The 22934-nt window shown below is 37.2% G+C and overlaps 1 protein-coding gene across 2 annotated transcripts in view; it reads right to left on the reverse strand.

The window, feature by feature from the left end:
- The window catches only part of LOC129008432 (protein kinase C-binding protein NELL1), a 931522-nt gene that overhangs the window by 660636 nt on the left and 247952 nt on the right, over window positions 1-22934 (reverse strand). For both annotated transcript variants that reach the window (XM_054440696.2, XM_054440695.2), the window contains exons 6-7: window positions 9024-9096; window positions 7945-8027 (exon numbers count right to left, since the gene is read on the reverse strand). In XM_054440696.2, the coding sequence (XP_054296671.1) occupies window positions 7945-8027; window positions 9024-9096 (156 nt within the window). The remainder of the gene's footprint in view (window positions 1-7944; window positions 8028-9023; window positions 9097-22934) is intronic.

Consider the following 22934-nt stretch of genomic DNA (forward strand, 5'->3'; position numbering starts at 1 on the left):
AGCATCATCTGTTTTTTGGGTTTTTTTATTTTTTTTACACAAGGTGGAATCACTCTAAATTGAAGACATATTGGCTATCATGGTCTAATGAATACCAAATGAGACATTAAACTGTATCTCAGGAACCTCATGGGTGTTCACAAATGTGTGTGCTTTCCATTCAAGCCCACACAAAAACACTCATAATGAATGTGTTCTCAAGGACTCATTATGATGTTTACAGTTGATCTAATCAGGAACTCCGAGGCACTTACATTTATCTCCCACTATCCTCTCTATGTTCTTCACACACTTAACTAGAATGTCATGGTTTACAAACTAGGAAGTCACTGCCTTCTGTCTGATGAACAATTCTGGAGAGCTGGGGCCAGAAAAAAAGAAAAGTCATAAGCGAATCCCCCAACAGAACGCCCCAGGAATTCACTTTTGTGCTTAGAAGAAGGTCAGGAAAAGTAACCAAACCCCCAGGTAAGATCAGAATTTTGTAAAATAACCTTTTTTATTTTTCTAGGCCACCCAGTCATTGCCAATAATCACAGAGCCTTAGACTCTCTCGCTGGAAAGGGATTATAAAGCTTGAATATCCTCACAAGAAACCTCAAGTGATTATCTAGCCTTTGCACATCTCCAGTGGAGGAACATGTATCATCTTCCAAGGAAAGCCACTTTTCTCAGTTAGCTCTCAATGTTTGAAACATTTTTCATGGTTTTGGCTGTGAAATCTTTTTTTTTTCCTGCCATACCTAGGTTTTCATTGTAGTCCATCCTGAGCAAACCTAATCTTCATGCATTTGAGGTTATCCTGTTGTCCTGACCACACTTGGCGCCACCAGGTTCCCTTAACAGCTCCTCATGATATGATTCCAAGCCTCTCTTCTGATCACTTTTCATATAGCCTACTCCAGTTTACCTTCAAAAATATGGTGCAAAAAACCCTAAATACAGCACTTTGATATGATCTGTCTACTGTCACATCTACACAAAAGAGTAACTCAACCCAGTAGTGATATTACTCTCCCTTTCCTTTCCCTTACATAGAGACCACCATGATTGAAAAACAAATATCATTTCCTAGAAAATTATCTGAGTTTCTCTTTTCCTTCTCAATCGTGTTTCTCCTTTCATGTCTTAAGTACTTTCCCCATACAGGAGATCAATCCAACCTTTGATCTAAGATTATTTTGAGCCACTATTTTAGACATAATAGATAAACCTAGGGAATGACTTCCGTCTTTCTACACTAACTGTGGTTCCATTTCATACACCTTCCTCTGACTTACTCATACCAGAACTACTCTCTGGAAATGGAATCCACATGTAATTCTAACCTTTGTTTTTGTCATTTATTTCATCCTCTTCCTCCAAGCTTTTGGAATTTCTCAAGAAAACTTACCCCTTGTCTGCCTTTTGTGGGTGGTAGCAAAGGGTAGAAAAAACAACAAATAGGATATTAGACCAACCACCATGCACCATGAGCAGCCCCTAAAGAACTAAGAGTTGACACTGCCTGAAATATTAGCTTCCTATCACTCCTTCTAATATTCATGATCTTCTAAAAATCTATGTTTCATTTAAAACTCCAGCCTAGGTCAGGTGCAGTGACTCACACCTACAATCCCAGCACTTTGGGAGGCCAAGATGAGCAGATGACCCAAGGTCAGGAGTTCGAGACCAGCCTGGCCAACATGGTGAAACCGTCTCCACTACAAATACAAAAAAAAAAAAAGCCGGGTGTGGTGGTGGGTACCACCAGCTACTCTGGAGGCTGAGACATGAGAATCTCTTAAACCTGGGAGGCAGAGGTTGCAGCAGGCCAAGATCACGCCAGTGCACTCCAGCCTGGGCAACAGAGCGATACTCCATCTCAATAAATAAATAAATTAATACAACAAAACTCCAGCCTAATCATAGAGTTTATAGAATCTATGATAATTAAGTTATTTGGCAACGCTTTAGGAAACGGATAAAATACACTGCTGAGTTTGGTGATACTCTTGGACACTGAGGGATGATGGCATATGGTTTGGCCACTTGCAGATACCAAAATCTGAAAATGTTCAAGTCCTTTATATAAAATAGTATAGTTTGCATATAACGTATGCACATCCTTCTATACACTTTAAGTCATCTCTAGATAACTTATAATAACTAATACAATGTCTAAACATCAATTCATTCACATGGATTCAATGCAGTACTCAGTACATGGAAAATTCAAGTTTTACTCTCTGTAACTTTTTGGAATTTTTTTCTGAATATTGTTGGTCCACGGTTGGTTGAATCCACAGATGTGGAACCTCAATAAAAAGAAAGTGACAACTTATCACTTATCTTTACTTCATTTCTATAGCTCCAGTAGTTCCTACACAAGGCAGTAACAGATATATGACCTTGGATTGAACAACAGAGGTGAACCAGATCTGCATTCCTCCTAAAAGGGTCTCAGAATTGTGTACCTTTGTGAGAGGACCCATACGTGCCTTACTCTGAAAATCTGGAACAATTCTGGTGTCTATATAACTCCAAGAACGGAACTTCTTAAGGACTAAATGGCCCAAAAGGCAACTCTATATCTATCTGAGCTTTCTTAAAATCCAGGAGCTTGCCTAAGGGAAATAGTGGCAATTTCTAGCACTGTCCCACAAAGCTGAGCTATGCTCACCTACAAAACTCAATTCCAAAGAAAGTGTCAGTTTTAATATAATGAATGCTATTCTCAAGGCTGATTTTGTTTCCCTTCTGAATGTGGTTTTTATTTTTAATATTTGTAGCCTTTTCTGACAACATTGAAAAGTCCTATTGTCTGTAATAATAAGAGCACACCAAATAGACACAAAGGCAAAGGGATGTTAAGGCAAAAAGCTAATTTTTCAGAGACTTCATGTAACCTCTTGCCTTCCCTTTTACTCCTGCTAAATCCTAAAACAGCAATAAAGGAGACAAACAACTGTGAATCAAAAAATGAATTACATTTTCTGTCACTGGTATTAGCATGCTGAATTTATACACATTCATTTTCAAAAGCTATTTCTATACTACCTGCCACTTTCTCTAAGATTGTCTGCAGATTCAAAATAGATATGGTATCACATCTATATCTCTATTCTGTCTTCCTTTTGTTTATGCATTTATCTAAGCAACCGTGGACCAAATCATTTATTCTGAACTCTGCATAATGAAAGATAGAGAGCAGAGGCCTTTTTTATCATCGGAGGTCAATGAACAGATCTAAGTACATTAGTCATGTGGTGGATTGCTTCTTTTCTTTGAAATACCATTTATTTGGCATTTGCTATATGAAAGGAAAAAAGAGCTTCTATTGTTAAACATTTAAGCTTAATTGAAAAATCAGTATTGAATTCCTCAAAACAATGAAAGTCTCAAAATAAAAGATGTCACAAGCTTAAATGCCACTACAAGTGTCGCTTGATTTGCATACATAGATTTGTCAAATATTTAAACAGAAGTAATCAAGAAAGTCCCAGTCTTCAGTATCTCTTCTTTCTGAGCTTGAAGTCAGAACGGGATCACAGTGCAGTTGGGATCTGATAGCAGGACAGAGTCCGACCCTATCACAATGTTCCCAGCAGGTAGGTAGTTCCCACAATGTCAAAACCACCTGAGAGAACCTTCAGAATAAGCCAGGGGAGTGGCTGATGCTTGTAGATCACTAAGGGAAATGTAGGAGGACAAAAAACGTTTATTACTTGAGGTAGCAGCCCCATCTCTTCTCTGCCTTATAAAAAGTATAGTTTTGCCAAAATGCCAGAATTCCTCAAGAGAGCTCTTATCTACCCTGACCTCTGTCACCTGAATGTCAGTGCAGGCTGCTCCCATGATCAAGCAAGGGCACAGTCACTTGCCAGCATGCCTAATCCTAAAAGGAGAAAAGGATCAATGAGCTCTCCTACACAGACCCCTGGGCTGATCTGGTATCTACATCTGTTTGGTTCTGACTTTGACTACCAATTCCTCTCTAGCTTATACACGGAGCTTCCTCTCTGGAAGGGCTCCAGGGTTTCCACCTTGACCCAAGAGGAAGGACTTCCTGCTGTTTTCCAGGACTCCTAGACTAGGGTCTTGACAGCAACGCAAAGGCTCTACCAGACTTTGTGATTTCAAGTCATTGGGGAAGATGTGCATTTTCTTAAGGACCATTTTCTCTAAGGAACCATCATCCCACCATGGTTGTCTATATTTTCTAGGTTTAAAGCTAAATGACAAGTTAATGGGTGCAGCACACCAGCATGGCACGTGTATACATATGTAACTAACATGCACATTGTGCACATGTACCCTAAAACTTAAAGTATAATAATAATAAAATAAAATAAAATAAAAAAGAGTATAAATAGCAGCAGCCACCACCTATTGAATGACATTTGTGTGCCATGCAACAAACCTCATTTTCCTGGGCTCACGGAATCTTTACAAGAGCAGGAATAATTGTCATCATTTTACATATGGGGAAACAGATGCTGAAACAAGTCGAATAACTTATTCAAAGCTATAAATATCCAAGGAAATCATAAAATAGAGACTCAGAATCATATCAGCCTGACTTTAAAGCCCATTCTCTATCTCCACTATGACCTATATGACTGTCTATCCATCTTAATCAGAACTGCTGGACAACTCAAATCAAAACTCCAAAAATTACCTCCAGCCCTATTAACTGAATTCTGCCACAATCGGCCTATTTAATTAAAAATAAAGACTGGGCCCAGATAAATTTAGTGCCACAGAATTCTTTTTGCATCTGCAAACCATATTCAACTTCAAGTTTGCCTGACATCTCCAGACTCCATCTCCTTCCATCTGCCAAAAGAGTGAGTTACATTTTTGTCTCCGCCAAGATGGCAGACTACATACCCTGAAGGACTTCACCAGCTGAACCAACTAAACTGCTGTATTCAGTATATAAATAAAAACTTTTGAAAACTGTCACAGAGCTAATAAAAAAGGAAGAAAGAAAGTCACAGAGGCCAAAACAAAGTGACTGCAGGGATCCCAGGAAATAAGTGAGCACCAAAGACAACAACATCCTGAAGATTTCTGATGAAATGTAGAGCCCTTGAGCTTCCACCCTGATGGTTGCACAGGATATAGGGGGACAGAGTTGGGGAAAATTATCTTCCCAAGATGGGTACCTTAAAGCAAATCCCTATATAAAGATTTGGCCTAACATGTGATGCCCTCAGTGTTAGAATGAACAAAAAGAAGGAGGTTTGCTCAAGGCATAGAAAGAAAACTTTCATGTTCAGACCTTGTCACCAGCTAGAAGGAAAAAAAAATCTTCCTTGAAAATCCTTAAAGAATCCTTTCCTGAGACTTCACCTGGCCTGTCCTAGGTCTGATTGAGCAATCTAGTTTAAAAATACTTAAGTAAATAATGTCAAATAATTTTCACTATTTCCAAGGAAAACAAGCAGTGCATAGCCAGAAGCATGCATTAAGAGACATTGTTCTTAAAAAAAAATAAAATAACACAATAAAAGAGACCTTGCTCTTGCCATAACCTTCTTCTCTGAAAAGTTACTACAAGTTCTATGTTCACACATTTCATTCCAAACAGGTATGATCTGAAAACTTCAGTTCAGCTCAATAAAATGATCAAACATTCCTTTCTCTTTTCCTTTCTTTTTATTTGCTCTTTCTTGGTAATATCTCCATCCTCCTGCCAGTGGATGGTGAGGGTTAGAAAGAGTAATACTACTCCCTATTTATAGCTTTTATCTCTCTTCTTAACCCTCTCTTGTCAAACCATAAACTTTCTCAGCCATGATTCAACTTTCAGGATCTAACTACCTGAGTTTAGGTCCCAGCTCTGCCATCTACTCTCTTAGGAAAAGTTATCAGACCTTCCTGGACCTCAGTCGTCTCATCTGTAAAGCAGACTAATAAATTAAAGCAAGCTCAAAGGATTGTGGTAAAGATTAAAGTGACAGTGGATATAAAAGCTTAAGCATTTTAACTAATACATAGTAAATGCTTGTATTACTGACTTTTCAATTTCTTTTAGATCAATGGTTGACAAACTAAGGCCAGTGGACCAAATCTGGCCCTCTACTTACTTTTATATGTCCTATAAGCTAAGAATGGTTCTTATAGTTTTCAATAGTTATAATTTAAATTATTATACTTAAATGAACTAAGTCTACACATAACATCCTTGATTTTACCTCTTGGCTTGCAAGGCTCAAAATTTACTAGCTGGTCCTTTACAGAAAAAGTTTGCCAACGCTTATTCTAGATGATCATAGATTTCAAATTACACAGCAAAGATGGAAGTACTCAGTTTTCAAATTGTAATTCTACATACTATTTGGAAGGAACAGACCTAAAAATCTGCCAAAGTGCCAAAGGGAGGTTTAGAAGATGGATTAAACCATTTGCTGTTTGCAACTGCCCACAATTAAATACCTACCTCACAAAGGCCCATTTTACACAATAATGTTTTGAGAATAGAGCTCTCTGTGGCTCCTAGATGATGTGTGGCTAAAAAGAGAAAAATGACATTCTCTGCAATGGGAAAGAATGAGAAAGCAAACGACATCCTCGAAGCTGGAGAATGAAGAACCACAATCACCTGAGACAGAGTGGCATATTTCTTGTTCCAAAAATTTGGGAGCATGCTAAAATATAATTAACAGTATTGAGATCAAGCTGCTCCAGACAACAGGAAATAAAAGCCTCTCTATAACACAAGCTGGGAAGTTAAATAATCACCTGCGTTTCACATTCCCACTATACTCTGAAGTGAAAAGCTAATGCTTCAGATCTGAGCCTCAGTCTCAATCGTTTTCTTACAAAAGTTTTCCATCTCTCCTTTCTAGAAAAAAAGGGGCTTGGCTTAGCCAAAAACCCAGTTTGAAATAGAAACATTGTCTTCAGCAGCACAATCCATGGGTCCAAACTATAGCCTTATCTTGCAAACACTTACCTACCCACCAATTTTTTTGCACATGCCATGGCTGATGGTAGGGAGCAGTCTTAGCTGCAGGTACAATAGGATTAATGTATCATTTTCACTGTTATTAAAATTCTTCCTTTTGCAGAGTATAATGTCTCTTAGGCCCAACCTAATTCTTTCTTCGCCCTAGGCTGGAACTCATGTCCACGACTGATTGGTATCATAACAACAGCATTAGCCACATTTTCTATATTTTCAGTGTCTTTTTCAACAAGACTCAGGGCTTTTCATTATGAATATACACTTTATGAATATATATTAAAGCCCTTGGTTGTTTACACATTTGGCTCTGCCACTCAGTATGAACATATCTAGGGTAGAAAGTATGTCTTTTTCACTATTGCCTCTTTGTGCCTAACACAGTGCCCAGCAAACGGCACGTCCTCAAAAGATGCTTGTTAAGTGGATGATGGAATGGAGAGGAGGAAAAGTGCAGAATTATGAAACCGAAGGTGTTGAAAGGCAAACTTTGCCTCCTTTGCTATTTAACTCAGGACCAGCCTTGAAATAAATTATACATTAAAAATGTAATATAATGCCTTCCTTTGACAGTAATCTGTTCCTAACAATAGCTATTTTGCCCCTTCTGATTATTGGCAATTATTCTTACATCCAAAATGCATTAGCTTATAAGAGCAGTGGCTCTGACCATAGATCATCTTACAGTGTTACTACTTTAATAGCCAATAGGCAAATTCCTTTTCCACTCCCACGGAATCTACAGTGATACATATTGCCTCTTGCTTCCAAACATTTTTCAAGTAAACATTATGATACAGCTTAATAGCATCAAAGACAGGAATGGTTATGTTTACTATTGGTAGTCCTATTTTGAGTAAGAATAAAACATTTTTGTAGTAACATATAGCAGATGCCAAGGCTAAAAATGTTTCCATTATAACATATCACTCCAAATTCCAGAAAGGACAGAAAAAGAAATGAAACATCACAAATGAAATTTAGATACCTACTTTTGCAGTCATCTTGGCCAAAAGCTCTTGTAAATCCATTATTCCTTGCACCAGGCTTAAGAAATCACTGCAGGTTGGGCAAGCTCAATAAAGAAAATATAAAATATATATATTTATATTGTGCTAATATAAGAAATAAAATTTTAAAACAGTAGATATGTGACTATGTAGAAGAGTTTTGGGGGTTTTTTTGGTTGATATTGCTTTGAAATTTGAGTGAAATCACAGAGGATTTCAGGTCTGGATCTTTTCCTATTTTAATAAGCAAAAAGAAAGGAACAGAAAAAGGCATTGTTAACTAAAAAGAAAGGCAACATGACATTTTAAAGTTAAAATTAAACTCTCATTTTTATAGGGAGGTAACTTAAAAAATGTGAAGTATCATAGAAGAAGAAAAAGTAAACTCTCATCCAGGTCAAGAATCTTAAGGAATAGTTTTTAAAAATATATATTAAACATATCTTTCTACATCCACCTATAGAAACTGCTAATGTAACCCTCTTCTTTTCAAATTTTAATTCAATAAATGATATGGGTTGGCTGCATCCCCACTCAAATCTCATCTTGAATTGTAGCTCCCATAATTTCCACATGTGGGAGGGACCCAGTTGGAAATAATTGAATCATGAAGGCAGTTACTCCCTTACTATTCTTATGGTAGTGAATAAGTCTCAGAAGATCTGATGGTTTTATAAGGGGTTTCACCTTTCACTTGGCTCTCATTCTCTTTGCCTGCCACCATGTAAGATGTGACTTTGCTCCTGTTTTGCCTTCCACTATGATTGTGAGGCCTCCCCATCCATGTGGAACTGTGAGTCAATTAAACCTCTTTCCTTTATAAATTACCCAGTCTCGGGTATGTCTTTATCAGCAGTGAGAAAACGGATTAATAAAATAAATGATACATATTTTTTTAAAGACACAGAATTATATAATGTAGATAATAAGTTCTCTTTCACTATCCCCAGCACCTCAGAAGTCAACACTGTAAACAATTTGGGTCTATCTTTCCAAATATGTTTCTCTGATATGATCAACAAGTTATATAATATATCACAATGCTTTAAGTTGCTACTTACTGCGATTTAGATTTGGACACTGTGTTATATATCCATTCGGCATAAAGATGATCTTCCCATCTTGGATGATCCCCTTGATAATAGAAGAGACAGGTGGCAATCAAGATTACAGTTACCAGCTCAAATGGCCCCTATGCAATCACATACTCTTGGCAGGTCAGATTATTTTTCAAAAAAATTGATTCATTCAAAGGGTGAGCTGGCCTTAGTACATACTGAACTACTCTAAAGCATCCTACTTTAGGAATCTTGAATTGTACATTTATGTGGAGAAAGCTCCAATTAGTTACCACTAGTTAACGCCAATTATAGATTATAACACCAAAGATACATCAGTAAAAAGTATTGATTCAATAAAAATTCTCCTTAATGCCCTAATCATCCTGGAATATTAAATATTGCTGATTTACAGGATTTTTTTAAAGTGGGAAGAAATATAATAGAAACATATTACACTAAAATTTTTCTACTGATTCATTGAGCCAAGGAAATAAAATTAGACATTGGGAAAATTCCATAACAATCCTTGTTCCTCAACTAATTGAGTAACATGAGTCTTTGTTGATGAGTCTTAAGACAAGAGTAAAAGGTGGTCTTTTAATTCTGTAATTCAGTCTGGAAGAATAGCTCAAATTTAAGAAAGTCATCAGGGCTGTCATGTCTCTATGAAAATATTGACTTGGCTTTTGAATTTTTCAAGTTGAATTTCAAGATTCTGTTGTTAGGGTTTTTTCTGATTTGATGGCAGAGATATTACAGAACAGATGGAAGATGTAGAAGCTGGTTCAGAATATTGAGCTTATTCTATAAATAAAATATAGGCTTAAGAGAGTGCTGCAAGTCTTTCAGAGGGAGTAACATTTAACATATATGTGCTCACCTTCTAAACAGCAGAAGGCAATCAGCAAATGCTGTTTTTGGCTTATTATTTCAAGAAAAAATATTAATTGGAAATATTAATAGAAATAACAGAATCACAGCACCTCTTCCACAGAATTATATGTTTATTAACCTCTTCCTCTTCAAAGATGATGCAGTGTTTGCGATTATGAGAGAAGACAGCCTCCCCATGGGGAAGAAGTTTCTGCCACTGCTCTTCAATATTAATTCATAATCTTTTGCAGAGGAATACTAGGGAGCAATTAATGGAGCACAATCTAAATGAATTAACTTCTCTCTAGGATGAAATTACTCAGTCTTTCAAAACAAATTAACTCTTTTGAGAGGCTATCACACCTTCAAGCACACGTGGCAATTTGAGACAAGCATGGATTAGAAGTCAGGGAACCTGGTTTCAAGTTCTGGATCTGTCTCTAGCTAACTGCGCAGACTTAGGCAATAAGTTAGCCACCTTCTATGGGCCCCAGTTGCTTCATCTGGAAAAGAAGTGCTAGATGAAAAAACTAAAGATCCACCCAGCACTCATGTTCTAGGTCAATGAAACAGGCCTCCAAACTGAAATTGTCACATTTTAGACATCTGTGCTTCCATTACTTTTCAAATAATAATAATAAAAGAATGTAAACAGACAAAACCATAGATTTCCATCTTATGGATTTCCTGGAACATGGAAAAATTCAGCGCTAAAACAGAGGCTCCTAGGCAAACCAGGACAGCTGGTGATGCAGAATTGGTGGAAGTATATGTACAGAAAAGGATCGGATCCATACCTGTTCATCAGAAGACCCTAGTTTATTTTTATTTTTATCATCCATGGAAAAGGGTACCCAGAATCCTGGAGCACATGTGTCATGGTGTTAAATCCCTTTCCAAAACCAAACTGAAAACTCATTTTAAAATAATACCCCATTCCACTAATCCTAAAGCAAAAAAATACAGCACACAGCAGTTTTCCTTTTCCTTTTCAAGTGACCTTACTCATTTTAGTGACATTATGATTTACAAATCACCTGCCCTCACACCTTTCCTCTATGTGCATTTCTCCTCACTTCCCTGTCTTTCCACTTTTAATCTCTGGTACCTGTGTGCGTATGTTACATAGATCATTAGGCGAAGGTCAATGATGTTGACTTGAACAAAAAACAGAAATAAAAGCTGACAGCTTCCCAATGCTCATTAACACAAAAACCCAAAGCACTTGGTATTTTTTATAAGGAAAGGTCATAGAGGTGAGCCCACATACTGGCATGAAAATGTGTTCTTACCAAATGAATCAAGATGGGAATGTTAATTTATTTGAATGGTTGTAAGTCAATGCTGGATTAAAAGAAAAGTGGTGATACCCTACAGATACCATTTATAATCTAAAGATGTCTGAGTGCATGTGTGTGTATGCATGTGACTACACATATTTATGTATATCGCAGCACCTTCCCCAGAATAAGAATCAGAAGGTCTGGTATTAAATTGCTATATGGACAATTTACTGCCAGGACATTTGCTGATAAAAGAAGCATTTGCTAAGCACGTAGTTTCCTTCATAAAACTACAAAAGAGATTTTATAATGTATAAAACTACAAAGGAGCTCAATCAGCCTTATTCCTCTCAAAAAAAAAAAAGTATATATATATATCATCTATGAGGATTTCCACAGATGAAAATGTGCCTTTCAGCACTACAACTTCTCCCAAAGGAGATAAGGGATAAAAAGACAAAATTTTTATTATTTCTCCTCATTTAACTCTAAATGTATCTACATTTAACTGAAAAATGCAACTCTATCTGGGCCTGTATTAGCTGACCTCATTTGATCTCCTTTTTTCAGACCTATGCTTTATTTCATATTATTCATTTTGGCAGTGTTTCTCAAACTTCAAGTTCCTGAGAATCACCTTGAGTATCTGCTTAACATTCAGATTCTTGCGTCAACCCAAAGGATCCTGTTTCAGTAGGATTGGAGTGAGCCCAGGAATATTCATTTTTTTAAAAAAACCTCTTCCAGATGATTCTGATGAATGGTAAAAGGACCTCACTTTGAAAAATTCTGCTCTATTGTCAACCATTTGCTTCTTTTGGAGCAAGAGGGTTTACTCATTAAAAGTTCACAATGGTTAAAATTATTGCATCCAACTCATATATAAATAGAGTAAAATCTTACTGATTTGGAACTGAATAAAACCCAACAGAATTACTAGATTGTATTATAAACACCATGAATGCAAAGATAATATATTTTCATCTTAGTATCCCCTGAAGTTCCTATTGTAGTAGATTTCACATAGTAAACACAATAAATATTCTAAAGCATCGAATTATTGAAAACTATGAATTATACAATACTGAACCACATAATTTTGAGCACAGTTAGGATCTGTGAAGATCATGTAGGGCATTAGTTTTTAATTTAGGGTATATATCAGAATTTTGGAAGAGGTTGAAAGAACAGTCATGACTATTTTGAAAACTGTCTTGAGGTCATTTTGATACTTTCCATAAGAACTACTTATCTAGGACCAGATTACCTGGTCATATGACCTATGAGAAATTTAAGGCTTTGATACTCTAAGTAGCTTTTCTAAAGGATACCTTAATCCTAGGCTATATACTACAGGGCTACTAACTCTTGAAAACCAAAAATAAAGTTCTAAGGCCCCCAACCATCTGAATGAACCCCCTTCTCTCCGCCAAGGGCATTCCAGAGTTAACCAGGAAGTCTAGTTCAGGCCATGATGAAAAGGAGTTGAACATGCTTCATTAAACCCCTCCAGCATTTACATCAACACAGACCTTAAGTCTAATGATACACATTTACAATATATTCTCCCTGAAGCCTGCTACTTAGAGGCTTCATCTGCATGATAAAAGCTTCTTCTCCACAACCCCTTATCAGAACCCAGACATTCCTTACTACTGATAATGCTTTCAACCAATAGCCAATCAGAAAAATTTTAAATCTACCTATGACCTGGAAGCCCCCACCCTTCTGGTTGTCCTACTCTTCCAGATCTAACCAATGTAAATCTTACATGTACTGATGGATGTATTATGTCTCCCTAAGATGTATAAAACAGGGTATACATGAGGACCACCTTGGGCACATGTCCTCAGGACCTCCTGAAGTTGTGTCATGGGTGCATCCTTAACCTTGGCAAAATAAACTTTTCTAAATTGATTGAGACTTGTTTATCATTAGCTAGAGACAGATTCAGACACTTTTTGATTAACACTCTAAAACCAGTGCTGGGTCACTACAATATGCTGTAGGTAAAAATATATCATTTAAGGGATCCCCTTAACATGAACTAACAACATGTTGCTACAAAGAGGTCTTGTTATCAAAATGAGATTTTATCTTAATTGCCTTAATAGATAGATACTAATCAAACATGCAAAACTATTTGTATTAGATAAAAATAATTTGCTAAGACAGTTTTTCAGTGCTAGAAAACAGAAGTCTTTTTAGGTAGCCTAATATTCCTCCCCTCCTCCCCCCGCCCCCCGTAATCTTATTTACACTATTAATTTGCTAAACAATCCATTTTCTTATTGTTAGTGTAATGATGAACTTCAGCTGATCTGAGGCCCTAAATAAATCCCTAAGGTGCAGAGCCCAAAATTAATAAGCTTTTACTATTAGTACGGATGGACGGCAGAAAAATTGATTTTTTTTCCTGTTGTTTAATCCACCTGTTGCCACACTGTACCTCCTGCTGTCAGCTCACCATGCACTGAAAAATAAATTTGCACCAGGTACATTGTATATTATGGATTTTTAATGTTTAGGGAACTAATGCCCATTATTTCTATTATTCCTAGAACGTTTCTCATTTTGCATTAAGAAATATAGAAAGATGCAATTAAAAAATTAGAAAATTATCCAATTAGGTCCCTCTTGTGTATGCAATAACTAAGATTAAGCAGCTCTTCTAAACATGCAAAGCTTTCTGATACAAATGAAAGCAGCTTCACCACCAAATGCTAATTCTTTTTTAATGCTCTTATTTCCCTGCAGATCTCTGTTTACATTGAAGAAAATGGTTCTATTTTTTTGTATGCTAAAATACTGAAACAAATTGCTTTGAAAGAGAGAGGAAAAAGGGGTGGGAGAGTTTCCTGCTGGGCATGTAAATATATGGATGAAGATGTGTTCTGTTTATAAACTGGCAGGGACTCAAGCTTTGGAAACAGGCTAACAAAAAGTAGGACCTGGGAAACTCACAGGGAGGGTTTTCAAAATGCAACCAATCATGTACTTCTGCCCTGAAGACGTTAATAAAATATTCCAGCATGCAAAACCGCCAAGAAAGACACTTTTCGATCAATAAAAACTGTCAGCTCATTAGCATATCATTAGCTGTCCTGCTGTTTCCAAAGTCTTAATGCACAGAAATATTAATCTTCAAATGTGTAAGATTCCCCAGTTCTGTGACTTTGACTTTCTGCATGAAAGGAAAAATAAGAATTAAAGACGGGAGGAATCCAATATAGCTTCTTTTTCAATGTGCCTATAAACATATGTTTACCATCTGTGGAATTATGGGAAGCAGCTGAGGTAAACACAACAGCTGTGGAATTTTTAAAAAGTTGTTATCAATTTCACTTCCCAGTGATACCTCAGCTGTTAGAGGAGACAGTGATGTCCAGGTAAGGGAAAGCTTTCAGACCCAAGTTCACCAGACAGACACAGAGACAGAGAAACAAAGACAGAAGAGCCTTGGCCTCTGTGAAAGGCTTTGGAATGAAAAGTCTCCCTGAGGCCTCAACTATTTAGAAATTGTCAGAACACTCAACCCCTGAAGCATCCTTATAACTTACTTCGGTTCACCTCGGCTCATTTTTTTATTTTTCACCCTCTGAAATTGTAACAGCATAATCAGCTTAGAATGCATCAAAGGGAAATTGAGTGGGTAGTCAACCATCCTGATAATGAAAATCTATGACAATCAGAAGATTCAGATAAGCCTATCACTACTGGTCAGCTTTTCTCAAATGGATGCTGTTTTGAAGTGAAGAAATTCCCAGCTTGTGTTCTGTGTCTGAGACAGGAATTACCTAATGCTAGAGGCTTATGTACCAGGCACCAAGCAAGTGATTCCATCCTCTGCTATTTAATCAGCAGCACTTTTTTTGCACTACCCACAAGGATCCACAAGGGTCCAGAAATTAGGTTTGACAAGTGAGGAGCTTTTACTTTGCATATAAAGCAACATAATAATATTTAAAATAGAGAATAATGTTATTTTAACCTGAAAGCACATCATAAGCATTTTTAGTTCTGGAGCAATTCAGCAGATGTGGTTGTTGAATCCATGAGGCAGCATGTACAAGATAAATATTAAAAGCCTGGAGCTATGCTGAGTCTCACCTGAGAAGTGGCTGCCTCTTTTTCAGGGAGATTTTTGTAGTGTTGAATTGATCAAGAGGTAATTTCTGTAATGAGACACTGACATATTTCCCCTACCCCAGCAATTTCTTCTCATAAAAGGACGGCCAGAAGCACTGCCTGGCATCCAGGATTCTAAGGAGAAGATGAGTTTTGAAAGCTGCCCCATGGAAAGTATCTTTGTAATAAGCCATTCCCTGAAGCCGCCCCTATTAGGAAGCAAGAAGAACCGCCTTGCTCTCTAGGAAGATGGGCTGTGTGAAACTGCCATCGCCTTTTGACGTTTCCACTGGGATCACCTATTCTTTGAAGCTGGAAACCCAGAAAAAGACAAATTCTGTCTCCTGGTGGTACTTGGTGTAGTTGAATATCATGTCTCCTTAATCAACACAGTGGTAACTGTGACAGGGTAAGCCCTTAATAAATATTTGTTGAATGAAGGAGCAAAGACTTTGAAATCATAAAGAACTGAGTCTAAATCCCATTTCCATCACTTCTGGGCTATATAAGGTTGGCAACTTCCTTAATCTCTGAGTCCAATTGCCTGACCTATACAATGGGGATAAAAATCACTAACTTAGTAGGATTTCTCTGAAGGTGAAATGTAATTAACTGAGATAATATACGCAGGGCCAAAGTCTGTAACATAGGAAGCATTCAATAACTGTTGGTTCTGTCCTCTACATTCCATAACCCACCTGTGCAGCAAAATGATTGTCCAAGTCTCTGAACGCTCTTTGTGTTATCTGTCTGTACCAGGTATTTGAGCTCAAGCACAAAGTTCTTTATATCTACAGAGAATCATACACTCATCAAGCTGGAATAGATAATAGGAAGAACTGTTCTCTCTCTCTTAATCATATCCTCATAACTAAAACAGAAATTCCTAAAAGACAGGAAGAGTGCCTTCATTTCTACAGTATACAGTTAAACATACAGGGAGCATTAAATGCCAAGAAATGCATTTTTATGTGCTTAAATACTAAAAAGGGATGGGGACATGTGTTACAAACGTACTATGTGCAAGTTGCTTTTAATACATATTCTTATATAATCTGCATTACCTTCAGGAAAGACATCTCTGGAACTTTACAAATAAGAAGATAGATTCATAACTGGTACATTCATTCATTAACAGTATATTGTCTGCCAGTTATTTACCTGGTACTTCTAAGCACTTGCTGAATGAGAGATAGTTCTGACCCTGGTGAAGCTTACAATCTAGAAAGACCAATGATGAACAAATAAACACCCACATAAACTATACTTAGAAACTGCTACATAATTTGCAGAGTCCCTTGTTCAAAATTTACTAAACAATTGAAGAGGGCAACAGCATGGCATTAATCTAATCACAGGACCTTTCTAAGCACCGCCCCCGTGGGACTGCACAGGCTGATGGCCCATGAAGCCAGCCCTGCCTATACTCTCAAACTGCGGTGAGTGCGAGGACGGAAATGGAGATGTTTCAGTTGGAAAGTATGTGATAGAATGATTGCAAATTGATTCCCCATTTGTACTCACTCATCTTGAAGAGTGACTTTGTACACCCTCACTTCAAGAGGGGGAGTCTGTTTCCCCACCCCTTAAGTCTGGGGCTAGTCTTGTGACTTGCTTTGATCAGTAAAGCACTGTGGAAGCTATGGTGTACCAGTTCCTAGTATAGGCCTCAAGGGTCTTGTGAGCATCTACTCTACCTTGAAACATTGCCGAGCACCACGGGAACAAGCCCAGGCTCGCCTGTTAGATAATGAAAGACACATGGTCCAGTCGTCAACATTGCCCCAGTCAGGAGTTAATCACCATGGGACTAAGACTATCCCAGTTGAGTCAGCCTTTGGCCAACTCCACCAGCCAGCTACAGGCATATGAGTAAATCTAGAGGGGATCAACCAAGACTGATCCTTATCAACACAATTTTTCAGCAGACCTGTGAGCTTATTGATATAAGCCCCTGAGTTTTGGGGGTTTGTTGTGCAGCAATAGCTAACCGATACATGCAGTAATGGTGAAGGACCTGCAAAGAGAGGGTGCTCCAGGAAAATATCCTGCACGTGTACCCTAGCACTTAAAATACAAATTATAATTAATTAAAAAAAATAAAGAAGACAACATTTCAAACAACCGAATGAAAACTTTCCTGGGCACAAGCAGGTGAAAAGGCCCTGTTATGTTCAAGGAACTATAAAAAGAGTAGTGTGGCTGAGGCATGGTGGGCAGAAGAGAAAACGGCATGAGAGAAGGTTGCAGAGGAGAGCAAGGACCAGATCTTACACTGGTTTGACATGCAATAGAGAGTCACTGAAAGAATTTAAGCAAGAGAGTAACGTCACTGGCTTCAAAAAGCAAAGCAACACAAGTTCAACAGCTATAATAAAGAGGTATGTTCAGGATTCAAACTCAGATCTCCATCCCTTGAAACCAAGATTCTTCTTCCCAGCCCTGGAGTTCTTGTTATGTTTCAGTCTAAAGCAGGTCCCAGAACCAGTAGCATCACCATCACCTGGCAGCTTGTTAGAAATGAAAAGATTTGGGTCCCAACCTAGGCCCACTGAATCAGACTTTGGAAACAGGACCAAGCTACCTGTTTTGTTTTGTTTTTTAAAATTTTCCATTATAAACATTTTAAGTGCACAATTCAGTGGCATTAAATACATTCACAGTGTTATGCAACCATCACCACTATTAATCAAACTTTTCTATTGCCTCAACAAAAACTCTGTAACCATTAAGCAATAACTCCCACGACTCCCGCCGCCATCCCGTTAACCATTAATTTACTTTCTGTCTCAATAAATGTGTCTATTTTTGATATTTCATATAAATGGAATTATAGAATAGTTGTCCTTTTGTGCATGGTTCCTTCACATAACATATGTTTTTAGGGCTCGTCCCCATTGTAGTACGTATCAGAACTTCATTCCTTTCTTATGGATGAATAATATCCCACTGGATACATATACCAAGTTTTCTTTATCCATTCATACATGGGTAGACATTTGGCTTCATTCCATCTTTTGGGTATTTTGAATAAGGCTGCAGTGGACACTGACATACAAGTGTCTGTTTGAGTCCCTGTTTTCAATTCTCTTGCCTATAAACCAAGGAGAGGAATTGCTGGATTACATATAATTCTGTGTTTAAATTTTTGAGGAACCAACAAACTGTTTTCCACAGCAGCCGCATGATTTTATTTTTTAATTTTTTTAATCAACATTTTATTTTTATTTTAAATTTTATTTTTAAATTTTACTTTAAGTTCCGGGATACATGTGCAGAATGTGCAGGTTTGTTACATAGGTATACATGTGCCATGGGGGCTTGATGTACTATTGACCTGTCCTCTAAATTCCCTCCCCTTGCCCCCACCCCCCAACAGGCCCCAGTGTGTGATGTTCCCCTCCCTGTGTCCATGTGTTCTCATTGTTCAACTCCCACTTATGAGTGAGAACATGTGGTGTTTGGTTTTCTCTTCCTGTGTTAGTTTGCTGAAGATGATGGCTTCCAGCTTCATCCATGTCCCTGCAAAGAACATGATCGTGTCCCTTTTTATGGCTGTGTAGTACTCCCTGGTATATATGTACCACATTTTCTTTATCAAATAGTCTATCATTGTTGGGAATTTGGGTTAGTTCCATGTCTTTGCTATTGTGAATAGTGCTGTAATAAACATACGTGTGCATGTGTCTTTTCAGTAGAATGACTTATATTCCTTTGGCTGTATACCCAGCAATGGGATTCCTGGGTCAAATGGTATTTCTGGTTTTAGATCTTTGAGGAATTGCCATACTGTTTTCCACAATGGTTGAACTAATTTACATTCCCACCAACAGCGTAAAAATGTCCGTATTTCTCCACAGCCTCACCAGGATCTATTGCTTCTTGCCTTTTTAATAATCGCCATTCTGACTGGCATAAGATGGTAACTCATTATCATTTTGATTTGCATTTCTCTGATGATCAGTGATGTTTAACTTTTTTTCATATGCTTTTTGGCCGTGTAAATGTCTTCCTTTGAGAAGTGTCTGTTCATCTCTTTTGCCCACTTTTTGATGAAGTTTTTTCTCATAAATATGTTTAAGTTCCTTGTAAATTCTAGATATTAGACCTTTGTCAGATAAGTAGATTGCAAAAATTTTCTCCCACTCTGTTGGATGCCTGTTCACTCTGATGATAGTTTCTTTTGCTGTACAGAAGCTCTTTAGTTTAATTAGATCCCATTTGTCAATCCTGGCTTCTGTTCCAATTGCTTTTGGCATTTTCATCAAGCTGCATGATTTTATATTTCCACCAGCAATACACAAGAGTTCCAAATTTTCCACAACCTCACCAACACTTATTTTCCCCTATTTTCTAATAGGATGGGAATTTTATTTTAAAATTATAACCAGTGGGGTATGAAGTGATATATTATTGGAGGTTTAATTTGAATTTTCCTAATGACTAAAGATGTTGAGTATCTTTTCATGTGCTTATTGGCCATTTGTATATCTTCTTTGGAGAAATGTGTATTCAGATCATTTGCCCATTTTTCAGTTGGGTTGTCATTTTGTTCAGTTATAGGAGTACTTTGTATACTCTGGACATTAAATTTTTATAAGATACATAATTTCAAAATATTTTCTTCCTTTTTTTGGTTTTGTTTTCATATCCTTAATAATCTCTTTTGATGAAGAAATTTTTTTTTTTTTTTTTGAGACGGAGTCTCGCTCTGTCGCCCAGGCTAGAGTACAGTGGCGCAATCTCGGCTCACTGCAAGCTTTGCCTCCCAGGTTCATGCCATTCTCCTGCCTCAGCCTCCCAAGCAGCTGGGACTACAGGCACCCGCCACCATGCCCGGCTAATTTTTTGTATTTTTCAGTAGAGACGGGGTTTCACCGTGTTAGCCAGGATGGTCTTGATCTCCTGACCTCGTGATCGCCCGCCTTGGCCTCCCAAAGTGCTGAGATTACAGATGTGAGCCACCATGCCTGGCTGATGAAGAAATTTTTTTAAATTTTGAAATCCAATTTATCTATTTTTTATTTTGCTGGTCATGCTTTTTGTGTCCAACAGAATCCATTGTGAAATGCAAGGCCATAGAGATTTACTTCTACTTTTTATTCTAAGATTTAATGGTTGTAACTATTATATTTAGAATGTTAGTTGATTTTGAGATCATTTTTATATATGGTGTGAAGTAGGGGATCTAACTTCTATACATAGAATCATGGCATCTGTAAGAAGAGATAGTTTTACTTCTTTTCCAATTTGAATGCATTTACTTATTTTTCTTGCCCATTTGCACTGGCTAGAAATTCCAGTACAGTCTTAAAGAACAGTGGTGATATCCTTGCCTTGTTCCTGATCTTAAGAGGAAAACTTTGAGTCTTTCACTATTGAGTATAATGCTAGCTCTGAGTTTTTTCATTAATGCCCTTTATTATGTTAAGAAAGTTCCCATATGTTGCTCATTTTCTGAGTGTTTTTATCATGACAAGATATTGGATTTTGTCAGATGCATTTTCTGTGTCAATTGAGATGATCCTGTGGGTTTTTTTTTTCCTTTATTCTATTAATGTGGCATATAATATTGATTGATTTTTCTTATGTTAAACCATTCTCCTGGGATAAATCCCACTTGGGCATAGTGTATAATCCTTTTAATACACTGTTGGATTCAATTCATTTGTATTTTGTTGAGAAATGCTGCATCTACATTCATAAGAGATACTGGTCTGTAATTTTCTTTGCTTATGATGTCCTTATCTGGCTTTGGTACTATAGTAATTGTGACCTCATAGAATGAGTTAGGAAATGTTTCTCCACTTCAATTTTTTGGAAGAGTTTAAGAAGGATTGATGTTCATTCTTCTTTAAATGTTTGTTGCAACTCACCAGTAAAGCCATCTGGTCCCAGACTTTACTTGGTTGAGAGATTTTTGTTACCAGTTCAAACACTTTACTTATTATAAGTCTCTTCAGATTTTCTAATTCTTCATGATCCAGTCTTCTTCATGATCCAGTCGTGGTTGGTTATGTGTATCTAGGAATTTGTCCATTTCATCTAGGTTATCTAATTTGTTTTCATATAATTATTCATAGTCTTCTATTTTAATCCTTTTAATTTCTGTAAGGTCAGTAGTAATGACCCTACTTTAAATACGACAACCCATTGCCTTCTGGTCTCCATGGTTTCTGATGATAAATTGACTGCTAATCTCATGAAGAAGTCCTTGTATTTGACAGTCATGTCTTGCTTTCTGCTCCCAAGATTCTCTTTGTGTTTATCTTTTGATGGTTTTATCATAATGTATCTCAGTGTGGATACTTTTGAGCTTATCTTACTTACAGTTTGCTAAACTTCTTGGATACATAGATTCATATATTTCATCAAATGTTAAAAGTTTTAACCATTATTGTTCCAAATTTTCTTTCCAGTACTTTCTATCTTCTCCATCTGAGACACCCCTGGTGCATACATTAGTCTATTTGATAATGTCCTACAGATACATCCCTCAGGCCTTGTTCATTTTTCTTTATTCATTTTTCTTTTTGCTCCACAGCCTTGTTAATTTCAATGATCTTATCTTGAAGTTCCATTACTCATTCTTCAGCCTGCTCATATCTTCTCTTGCATCCCTCTAGTAAGTGTTTTATTCCAGTTGTACTTCTCAGCTGCAGAGTATCTGTTTGGTTCCTTTTTATAATTTATATCTCTTCATTGATATTCTCATTTTGTTTATACGTCATTTTCCTGACTTATTTCTTTATCCATGTTTTCATCTAGCTCTTTAAGCACATTAGAGATAGTTATTTTAAAGTCTGTACAGTAAGCTCAACCTCTGTGCTTCCTCAGAAATGGTTTCTGTTCATTTATTTTGTTCCTTTGAATGACAATACTTTCCTCTTTCTTTGTTTGCCTGTGACTTTATTTGAACACTGAACATTTGGATGTTATAATGTATTAACACTGGAGAACAGATCTGCCCCTTTACTGGGGTTTGCTGAGTTTTGTTTTTCTTTGTTTTTGGTTGTTGAATACTACAGTAGTACGTTTCTTTAGTGGCTTACCAAACTATTTTTGCAGAGACTGTATTTCTAGTCATGTGTAGTAACTGAAATCTCTGTTCCTAATCTTATGTTATAAAGTATTTTGGGCCAGGCAAGGTGGCTCACACTTGTAATTCCAACACTCTGATAGGCTGTGGAAAGAGGATTGCTGGAGGCCAGGAATTTGAGACCTGCCTGGGCAACATAGTGAGACCTTGTCTCTGAAAAAAAAATAATAAATTAAAAATTAGCCAGGCATGGTCACATGTGCCTGTAGTCTTAGCTTCTTAGGAAGCTAAAATGGGATGATTACATGAGCCCAGGAGGTCAAGGCTGCAGTGAGCCATGATCATATCATTGTCCTCCAGCTTGGGCAACAAAATGAGACACTGTCTCAAAACAAGAAAAAAGAAAAAAAAGAAAAAAAAACTTAAAAAAAATATTTTGACAGGGATTTCCTTGAATGTCAGCAGCCAAAAACAAGAAAGAGAGACTCCTCCAACCTTTGCAGATTTTCTCCGTGCTGGGAACCTTCTTCAACACTTAGCCAGGCTTGCACTGATCCTAGGGATCAGCCCAAGATGAAAGCTTTGGGT

This window comes from Pongo pygmaeus, chromosome 9 (genome assembly GCF_028885625.2).
Source record: "Pongo pygmaeus isolate AG05252 chromosome 9, NHGRI_mPonPyg2-v2.0_pri, whole genome shotgun sequence".
Taxonomy (NCBI): Eukaryota; Metazoa; Chordata; class Mammalia; order Primates; family Hominidae; genus Pongo; species Pongo pygmaeus.